The sequence below is a fragment of the Nilaparvata lugens genome, chromosome 2, assembly GCF_014356525.2.
Source record: "Nilaparvata lugens isolate BPH chromosome 2, ASM1435652v1, whole genome shotgun sequence".
NCBI classification, from domain to species: Eukaryota; Metazoa; Arthropoda; class Insecta; order Hemiptera; family Delphacidae; genus Nilaparvata; species Nilaparvata lugens.
The window spans coordinates 85,124,375-85,135,392 of NC_052505.1; the positions used below are offsets into that span (position 1 = coordinate 85,124,375).

General features: G+C 33.0%; 1 protein-coding gene across 1 annotated transcript in view; it reads left to right on the forward strand.

Annotated features, from left to right (window-relative positions):
- The window catches only part of LOC111045043, a 34,569-nt gene extending 33,962 nt beyond the window's left edge, over positions 1–607 (forward strand). The window contains exon 6 of the mRNA XM_039421953.1: positions 364–607. Within this exon, the coding sequence (XP_039277887.1) occupies positions 364–592 (229 nt within the window). The 3' untranslated portion in view covers positions 593–607. The remainder of the gene's footprint in view (positions 1–363) is intronic.
- The last annotated feature ends 10,411 nt before the right edge of the window (positions 608–11,018 follow it).

Consider the following 11,018-nt stretch of genomic DNA (forward strand, 5'->3'; position numbering starts at 1 on the left):
GTTTATTTGATTCAAGTTTGATAATGCAAGATGGTGATTCAAGTTTAGTATTTCCTAAAATCAATTTCTAAAACGGTACATTTAATTTTTTTTCAAAATTACAATGCAATACTGGATTAGACGTAATTATAATTTATTCATAATTCATAAATAAGTAAATTTCGGTATAAGTTGTTTATTTGATTCAAGTTTGATAATGCAAGATGGTGATTCAAGTTTAGTATTTCCTAAAATCAATGTCTAAACGGTCACTAAAAGTTTTTACAGATTTCTATGCAATACTGGATCAGCTTTTAAGTACCTATTTAGATAGGAATTTTAAAATAAGAAGAATTCAAGCATCCTTATATTATTCCATTTCAGGCCCGACAGGCGAGATTCATGCAGGCCACATTTCCATAATTTGGGTATACTAACCCTTCCATCTCTCTCCATTTATTCCAATTTAATTCACGTCAAGGAAAGCTCAGAAAATTTTTCCATTCATGAAGATTACCATGCATATAATACCAGGAACAGTAGGAACATTGTAGCACCACAAATCAGACTCAATAAAACTATGAGAAGCCATACTTTCCAACAGTGTATATAATTGTATAATAAACTGCCTCAAACAACCAGGAATCTGCCTTCAAACAAATTTAAGAAAATTGTATACAGTTATCTCAAAAATAATGTCTTTTACTCACTCGAAGAATACCTGAATTGAATGTAATGTAGATATGCTTTAATATAATGCCTTTTATATATGCTTTAATCTAAAAATAATGCCTATTACTCACTCGAGGAATACCTGAATACCTGAATTGAATGTAATGTAGATATGCTTTAAGCTTTATCAGGTATGATTTTCTGTTCAATTGTGTGTAGCCTACTTTTGAAAAGTATGTATTATGACTTGCCTAATGCCATAATTGTAGCCTGATGGTTAATAAAACGAATCTTGAATCTTGAATCTAGATCCCTTTATTTATTCATTTGTGGATACAATTATCACAAATCATATACAAATATGATCGGGAACGAACAACAAGCTTGGCCCAAAACTATTCTATTCCCAAATTTTGATAATGAATAAACATGTCCAAGGTTATGCTTGAAAGTTCAAATTAAATTTTTATTCATGTGAGTACAATTTATATGCTGGCTTATAAGTTTATCCACAATAACTAAGATATAGGTAATTTGTGATGGTCTCATCTCGGCTAGTTCGCAATTGTCTCAAAATGTTTTGTGCTCGACACAACATAGACACAGCACTTCACAGACGTCTGTATTCACATAATATGTTATGTCATATGTATATGTTGATATTATCTCAGGCCCAGGACAGATCTGACACTGATTACTCACCCACAGTCATAACAAAAGAACCATCAAGAACTGTAATACCTCTTCACTCTTCTAAGGAGTGCATGATATTTGAAATTGCAATGCTATAAGATCGGCGTTTCTCACAGTGTTTTGAATGAAACGCACGAAGTTTCGTGAGATCTTTGTGATGTATATACAGTACCGTTTCTAATTGACAGTAGTCACATGCTCTGGCAACTCAGCTACTTGAACGTGTTATGCCTCTAAAACACTTTCGGGACGTGTCTTCAACTTGACTTGAATATCATTAATGATCCTCACATTCTTAGACTGTCATTAGAGTATACTAATTTCTCATAAGCTATTGCACTCTGGTGAATGGCATGTTCTACGTAGCGTGTAGGTACTGTTTTCAAGCTTGGGGAATATAGTAATTTATTGTGGAGAGAGGTTGAATTCCGTTTTTATCAGTTTAATTGACGTGAACTCAGGAGTTTGTAGCTTTTAAACGTCATTGTGTGCAAATATCTGTTTTGTTAATGTATAACTGTGTCTTGACGTAACATAACCATAACCTCATAAAAATAGTCTCAAGGTGTTTGTAAACGTTTATATAGCTGGATTTACACATGTCAGTGAATATGTCCGGTACTGACAGTGAGAATATTATTTCCATGTGTTCTAATGGGACTCTTCATACTTGGTTGGCTGGACTGAGTGGGGATAGTTTCATTGAAACTAATAGGAATAATATTTTCACTGACACTGATATATGCGGCAAGACTAGCTTGATAGAGTAAAATGTCTGTCATTCTTCAGAATTTGTTTTTGTTCGAAAACAATGTCCAAATTTTACTAGTTTTTCTTTGTAAAAATAACTTTCAAGCTACTTTAGAAATTAACATTTGAGTGAATTTGAAAAATGAGATCTTATGGTATCTCTAATATAATATTATCCCTTATCCTTCAGCTAAAGCTCTTTAGCTAACCTATATGGCTAGCTTTTTATTTTTAAGTTTGAGAAACTGTGCATGATTTGACTGCTATTCTCTCATCAATTGGTAGAGAGTTAGTGGGGAGGATATTTTTAATATTCTTTCCGAAGAATGGACATTGATATGTCCAAGCTCCGCCAATTTATGTAGATGCATAACAATATAATTATCCATAGTTATTATATTACAAATTACTTTTTCATATCATATACTTTCAATAAATATTTTCTTAGTCTATATTATGTAAATTCATCTATAATTTTGCTGTATTGTAAGCTATTGTATATAAGTGTATAAGCCAGTATATATTGTAATCTACATAAATAAAGTACTCAATCAATCAATCAACATTTAGAGAAAAATGAAAACTCTTTGAGATTCAGACACAAATGTGTGTTTTTTCCTGTCGATTCAACTGAATGAATCGTCGTCACAGTTATTTCTTCAGAAGAATGTTTGAGAAATTGAAATACTTGGGCTCTTGGGCACCATCTACGTCTAACGGTGCGGTAATCTACTATGATCACATGTGAAGGGGTTATAATGCAAGGGGTCCAAGAGTCATATTGTTAGTTTCGAGAAAATTGAGCCTAAAGTTTACTTACATTAATTCTTCATTCATGAAATGAATATGGAAATGATATTCACCTATTCCTATAACTATTCAGTGTACTTTTACCAAATCAAACGTACAGTTTCATGTCTCAAATTGCTCTCCTTTCTCAATTATCAGTTAAATGGTGATAAGAAGTATCACTTGTACCCCTTGTTTACCAAACAAATTCTATTGTCTAGCTACACCTAAATCTATCAAATTTACCAGCAATTGAACAGTGATTAATGACCTCATTGCAATATTATCTGATTCACTAATTGGTTCTTGAGGTATCTTTTGCTTGGTGACATGGCTTATTCAAGGTTAAATTTGATTTGATGGATACGAGCAACCGTTGTTCTGTAAACAAGGGATCCAAGTCACTTGGACCAATACCAATTACAAATACCTATTACATAGTAATAGTAGGTATTGGTTGTCACGATATCCTTCTTTTTAAGAAACTAAAATTGACAAATAAATTATAGGAAAATCAAATTATAGAAAATAGAAATATTTCTATCATGAGAAGCTGTTGTAAACCAATACAAGACCCAGCTAATATAACTACTGCTCACCTTATGTTTATAATGTTTCACTATGTATCTTATCTTGTATGTTAATTTAATATAATAAAACAAGGATCCCTTGTTTACAGGACAACGGTTGCTCGTATCCATCAAATCAAATTTAACCTTGATTAAGCCATGTCACCAAGCAAATACTGCTTGGACCCCTTGTTTAATCAAATAAACAGCTGTTTGAACATGTAGTTTACAAATTTTACACCAGATGTCAGCACTGATTAGACTTATACCTCTTGTATACTAGATTTTTACCACTTTCAGCTATCGATCACTGTAGCTAACTCAAAAAAATGAAAAATGTCACTTGGACCACTTGTATTCTTACCCCCTCCTGTAATGTAGGCATAGTCCCACTTCCCGCTTTATATAGCGTGTTTCATAATGGGCTTAAACGAACATCTGATTTATCTCCGTTTAGACTGAGATGGTGCATATATGGGCCCATTGTGGGTGTTTCAGATTAGTGAGTATATTTTTTCCCAACCAGGATATCGATTCGACAATCCTTCAATCCTCGAATCAGCATAATTAATTGCAGTTTAAACAGCGCCGTGTGTATCCGTCAGAGCGGAACCGTGTTGGCATGCCAGAAATTGCAACCGCAAATTAGCAATTAATGGCACGGTGGCATAACTAGGCCCATGCCCATGCTATTGATTTTGCACTCAGCCTCTTGTCTTATCAGGACACTGAATCCGACTTGCTGACCTGTTTCAGCTACCCTCTGTCCAATTTTATCAACTCATCGGGCCTGCTATTTTGCTGAGTCAGGGCTACCTCGAATTACGGATTTAAAAAATGATGATAACATGGAACAATTTATATTATTTAGGAAATCTCGTCTTTTTAGATTTGTCGTTGTTATTAGGTTGACTTGATATACAGAGTTATTCATATCTATGAGAACCCTTCAATAAATTGGAGACTGTTGTAGATATAATACTGTAACTTCCAGGATAACTTATTGGTCAAATACTCTACCTTTTGACGTCGAACTGAATTTCAACCCCTCATAAGGGGGTGATTTAGGGGTTGTAACTAGAATATTTCAAATATAAACACCCATTGTGTGGTACATCATCTTAAAGGCATTTTTAAAACAAGAAAGATGGCATCGATAAAAATGTTCTATGATACTTGTATCCAAAATGGCGGCTGATTGAAGTTTGAGTTTTAGAAGAAATAATAATTATATTGATAAATTATAATCAGCCGCCATTTTAGATAAAAGTATCATAGAACATTTTTATTGATGCCATCTTTCTTGTTTTAAAAAGACCTTTAGAATGATGTACCACATAATGGGTGTTTGCATATAAAATATTCGAGTTACAACTCCTAAATCACCCCCTTATGAGGGGTTGAAATTCAGTTGTACGTCTAAAGGTAGAGTATTTGACCAATAGCTTATCCTGGAAGTTACAGTATTATATCTACAACAGTCTCCAATTTATTGAAGGTTTCCATACATATGACTCACTCTGTATATCAATATCAGTGTTGAATTTTGGATGAAAGTAATGATAACATAAAAAATGGATAGCCTATTATGTGGAAAAACTCGTATTTTATATTTGAAATATATCTAACACAATAATTTATCCTATAGAAGGATAAATATAGGAAGATATTGGATCAAATTAATACAAATGAAATTCCAAAGAGTGAACATAAATCCAAATAGACCTCACCTTATCTCTTCAATATGTTTTGTATACGGCACAGCGTTGTTGAGAACTATGGAAACAGCTTAATATTTCTTATATTACCGAACTACTGTTCTGTGACTTGAAAGTTTTGTTCAAGCATTCTAATGTTAGTAAATTTATTCCAATGGGAATGTGGTCTCACGGTACTCTACAAGTTTTAAATACGAAATTTCAAGAGAAATGAGTAGATCTACAATAAAAATCAGGCTAGTGAAAATTTACTGTTCAAAGTGTTTCGGATGTGAGTAGATGTTACAATAAATTTTTGGAAACATAAATAAGATTTTATAGTGCAGATTTCCAATGTACTGCAGGCCTTTTCAAATGTTTAATTTTTTATTGATTTATAAGTAGTGTTTTCAAATAATGTGAATATTCTTTACCGTTTGAGATACCGGTGTAGGTCTCCCAATTCATTTTATCTTAAAATCTCATATTGAATCATGTACCGTAAGCCCATTTATTTCCATTGATAGAATGAACTTACCCGTAAAATGGTGGACAGAAGTCAAAGGAAAGGAGTATTTTTCCATTGAGTAAGATCCCGGACTAAGTGAGGATGAAAATACCGTCAAATAGTCCTCGTGTATGAAATATTAAGCCGTTCACACAATTCTCATCACTCCCCCATATTAAAAAAGGGTTACTTGAAATAAAAAATACTAATTACCAATTTTTCCTCATGACTAGTGTATCATTTTTCAATTTCCCATAAACATTTACATCTTCGGTTGCTGTGAACAAAATTAAGAAATAAATAAAAATAGGTGTGAATAAATGATAAAATATAAATATTTTAAAGATAATATTGTTGGTAGTTGAACTAGAATAAACCATGTAATTATATAGAAATAACAACACATCCCTCTTTAAATTATATAAGATTCTTTATTCCTAATACATTTAAAATGATAATCACATTCCTTTGATTGAGAATGTTTTACAAAAATCGTATTATCATTGTATTATTCTGTTCAGCCTGAGAATATTTTACAAAAATCTTATCAATTTGTATTCATTTTGTTCATTTATTTATTCACAAAAGCAACTCTTTTAAGTATTTTAAGCCCAGGTAATGATGATAAAGTACAAACGTTTCTATTTGTGATGATTTCATGAATGGACATATAGAGAGATGATTAATAGATGAAATGAAACTTGAGAATGAGTAGCTGATATAAGATGAGAAAGAAATGAAACCTGAATAACCTATCTATATAGCACAGGACACCCAATAGATAGCCTACGGGTAGCTGGCAATCTTAAAGCTGTGCAAAAGGCTAAAAAAATTCAACTGGTAGTATTTTTCAAAGTTTTTTTTAGATTTGTATACTATCAAGCTATCAAAATGAAAAAGTTTTCTCAGAAAAACATTTTTTCCGATCATTAATTTTTGAGATATGAGCGTCTAAAATTTTCAGTTTTTGGGACAGATCATTTCAAATTTGGTAATATCTATTAAATCTATTAAATTTTGGGGATAAATTCTTCATGATTGAATAAAACAGAAATTTCCAAAAAATATCAATTTTTCAGAAAGTTTACCAAAAATAACTCAAGTAAAAGTTATTTTGGTAATTTTTTGTAACTTTCGGACTCCAGTAAACGAGAAACCTCCACCAAACTAAACGTAAATTCCTTAGGTTGATGATTGAATTTTTCTTGTTAACAAAGTCGGACGTTCTAGTATTTATAGACATTATGAATAGACTATTGGCTACCCACTGTAACAGGAACTCACCCCTACACTCAGACGAACAGTCTTGTAGGGGTATTCCAGTAACATGGTTTTGTATTTCAATGTAACCATTGTTTTTTCATAAAAACAATATTCTTTATGGAATGAGAAATATTTGAATTGAAAGCATCTCCATAATAATGAAGTATGGATACATAGGAATAGTGTGCATAGGACTGTATGCCCTGAAGAGAACTAATATGGAAATGAGTGGGCTAAACTGTAGTTTTAATAATGCTCGGGAAGGGTTAATCAGGAACAGAATGGAACACGCGGAAATAATGTTCATTCATTAATCACTTTCCAACCAACACTACATTGAGTATATTTCAGCGCACAAACTTACAATAAGGCCCTGTAGAAGAGAGCCAGCGCCAACAATAATTAGGGAGTTTGTAATTAGCGATAATTAAAACGTTGATGGCTAGCCGATTGTAGTTGGGTGTGAGGCGAGTTGTGTATTGGCGTACCCTGCCTGCATCAAGGGAACAATAATAATTATAATGTCATTCCCCAAAACAGCTACCGAATTTGTAATCAATCCAATTGGTTATTTAGATCCTTCATTTTCTGTAAGCTTAAACAGAAGTGTTGTGGGTTCAATCAAATTGATTTCGCCCCGTTTTATCATTTTATCAAGAATAAGTGTAAAGTATCATATACTGTGCATTGTATCATTTTCACATTATTATAGGTACTAATAAAAATCTATTCATTCATCGTTTCTGATGCTTTTGAGTATTTATTTATTCAAAATTATTAAATTTTGAATAAAAATTCCTAAGTGAAAAAAGAAAATGGTAGCTATAAGGATAACCGCTGAGTTTTGGACACTTCAAATACGACATTTGTAGTTTCCTATCATCCAGGAACAATACCCTAGAATGTTCGACACTACTTCTGAAAATACTCTGTATAATAGTCTCCGTATCATCCGTGAATGTACGGCGATGCGTCGATGTCGATGTTTAAAAACATCGATGTTTACTGTTCGATGTTTTTCACTTATCGATGTTAAGGTGAAAAAACATCGATGTTCAAAACATCGATGTTTTGTCTTTCGATACCCATCCCTAGTTTTTGGACAGATCATTTCAAATTCTCAAAGGGATAAATCTATTCAATTTTGGGGATAAATTCTTCATGATTGAATAAAACTGAAATTACCAAAAATATCAATTTTTGAGAAAGTTTACCAAAAATAACTCAAGTAAAAGTTATTTTGGTAATTTTTTGTAACTTTCGGACGCCAGTAAACGAGAAACCTCCACCAAACTAAACGTAAATTCCTTAGGTTGATGATTGAATTTTTCTTGTTAACAAAGTCGGACGTTCTAGTATTTATATACATTATGAATAGACTATTGGCTACCCACTGTAGCAGGAACTCACACCCCTACACTCAGACGAATAGTCTTGTAGGGGTATTCTAGTAACATGGTCTGTATTTCAATTTAACCATTTTTTTAATAAAAAAACAAATATTCTTTATGGAATAAAGAATATTTGAATTGAAAACATCTCCATATATAATCAAGTACGGATACATAGGAATAGTGTACATAGGACTGTATGCCCTGAAGAGAACTAATATGGAAATGAGTGGGCTAAACTGTAGTTTTAATAATACTCGGGAAGTTGTTGTAAATCAGGAACATGGAACAAGCGGAAATAATGTTCATTCAATTAATCACTTTCCAAACCAAACAATACACATTGAGTATTATTTCAGCGCACAAACTCACAATAAAGCCACTGTAGAAGAGAGGCCAGCGCCAATCAATTAATTAGGGAGTTTGTAATTAGCGATAATTAAAACGTTGATGGCTAGCCGATTGATTAGCTTGGGTGTGAGGCGAGTCGTGTATTGGCGTACCCTGCCTGCATTCAAGGGAACAATAATAATTATAATGTCATTCCCCAAAACAGCTACCGAATTTGTAATCAATCCAATTGGTTATTTAGATTCCTTCATTTTCTGGGTTTTTTTGGACAAAGTGCATTGAATAGTCCAAATTGTGACGGTTATTTTTAACGTGATAATTCCATTTTCCTAGTGTAGCTTAACTCCTCTTTTGCTGGTAGTATGTAGAAAAAATGAAACAAATTTCTTTGTTAATTGACATCAGATGTCAGGTTATTGAATTTTTCCAATTCAAATCTAGAAGTTCTCTTGGAACTCTCTGGCCCGGTTGCACAAAAGCCTGTTAAATGTTATTCATGACTAGTAAGTAACCCGTGCTCCGCAAGGGTCCAATAAAACACTTTACAAACTGAAAACTTGGCCTACTGAAATCTTGAAGAATTTGAAATAGGCTTATCCTCGGTTAATTAAGAATCTATATGCAAAATTCAATTTAATCAGACCAGTAGTTCAGACGTGATGATGCGTCATTCGTGAATCTCCTATCCCGTACGTGTATAAGCCAATCCTTTCCTTCATTATATTATACAGATTATGTAGATTAAATACAAAGAAAATAAATCAGAGGAGTCTTTTACGAAAAGAAGTCTTCTCGGATGGTTTTCGTATGAGATTTAATCACAATTAAACTTTAACAGGCTTTTGTGCAACTCTTTCTTTTAGAATTTGTAATTGATTTAGTCCAAAAATTTCACTATCAAATCCAAAATTCGACAATCCGAATTTTATGGAATTCAACTGTCAGAGAGAACAAAAATCTATTTAGTGAAAAGCATAGCATAGAAGAGAAAGGTGGGCTAACAAAACCATTGAATGAAGCGGGACAGAAGTTAATGCACTGGAAAAGGGGTGATCAAATGATTGAAGTAGGCCTAATCTTATATTCCATCGAAGATATTACATTTGGTTGCCTCATATTCAAACAGCGAATATCATGATTGAATTTCAATCGAAAGCATATTATGCGAAACGATATTGCGATGAATAGGCCGATTCATTCTAAGCAAATTCTATAGCAACATGTGGATATGTAATCTTATGGTTGGTGTTTCCATTGAATTTATAATGCATTGTGCATTACTATCAATATTATAATGTAGTATAATGAATGAATAAGGTTACGCTTTGAGTTATATGGAGTATTATATATGACATATATAGGGCTGGAGGTCGGTCTATTGGCCCACACCAGCGCAGCTACCGTTGGTTTTGACACTTCAATCAACCTGCATCAGAATCAGAATGTCTATTGTGCTCGAATGGGTGGTGTTCGCTTTGTTCGCCCAATTTCTCACATGTTCATTGGCCACTAGTTGATGGCGTGACCTGTCATCAAACTGAATCGTCATAATGTTCTATTCTTCTCTCATTAGTTCATTAATTTTATCATAGTTGAATTGTGAAATATTTTAAAGTTTTTAATAAAGGGTACTAAAGTTTTTATATTGTTTCTTTATTTGTATTGTGAGTTATGTTGTGGTATTTTCTCCCTAATAAATAAACATAATAAATATTGTCAATCTTTTTTTGTGTGATGAGAACATTTCTTTGTTTTATTCGGTTAATATATGTTTGAAATGATGAATTTTTCAAGTTTTTCTCTCATAGAATATCGGTTGCACTATACAGTATTCCATCAATTAATTTGTGAGGTATAGTATATAGGGTACCCGGTGCCGCAGTATACATACATATGGAAACTCGGCTAGTACCCTGGCGCAAAAATCCCCATTTTGTTAGAAGTTCCGCATTGTGAATAGTATTTATGGTAGGTTGGCGGATCACTTTACTGATCCGGATCAATTGATCTCGTTCACTGCCAATCGAGCCAATCAGGAGAAGATTGGAACTTCCTAAGGTCACGTGACGTGTCTAGTATTTGTGCCATATAAAAAGCATTGGTTGGATAGGCTTTGATTTTCAGTTCCATTCCATGTCATTCTGTCTGTCTATTCTGTGCCGGTGCTTTCAGAAAGTTGAGTGGATACAGTATCATGAATTCAAATGAATGAATTGTTTATTAAACAAGTTTGAATGGTGCATGTGGTTTTCCGGCTCAAAATTCTTTCTTTTCCGTCTCCAAAATTTCCAGTTCATTCTCATTTTTTGGGTCTTTTCACTATTTAATTTCTGATTCTGCCTCCTTATGATTTCCA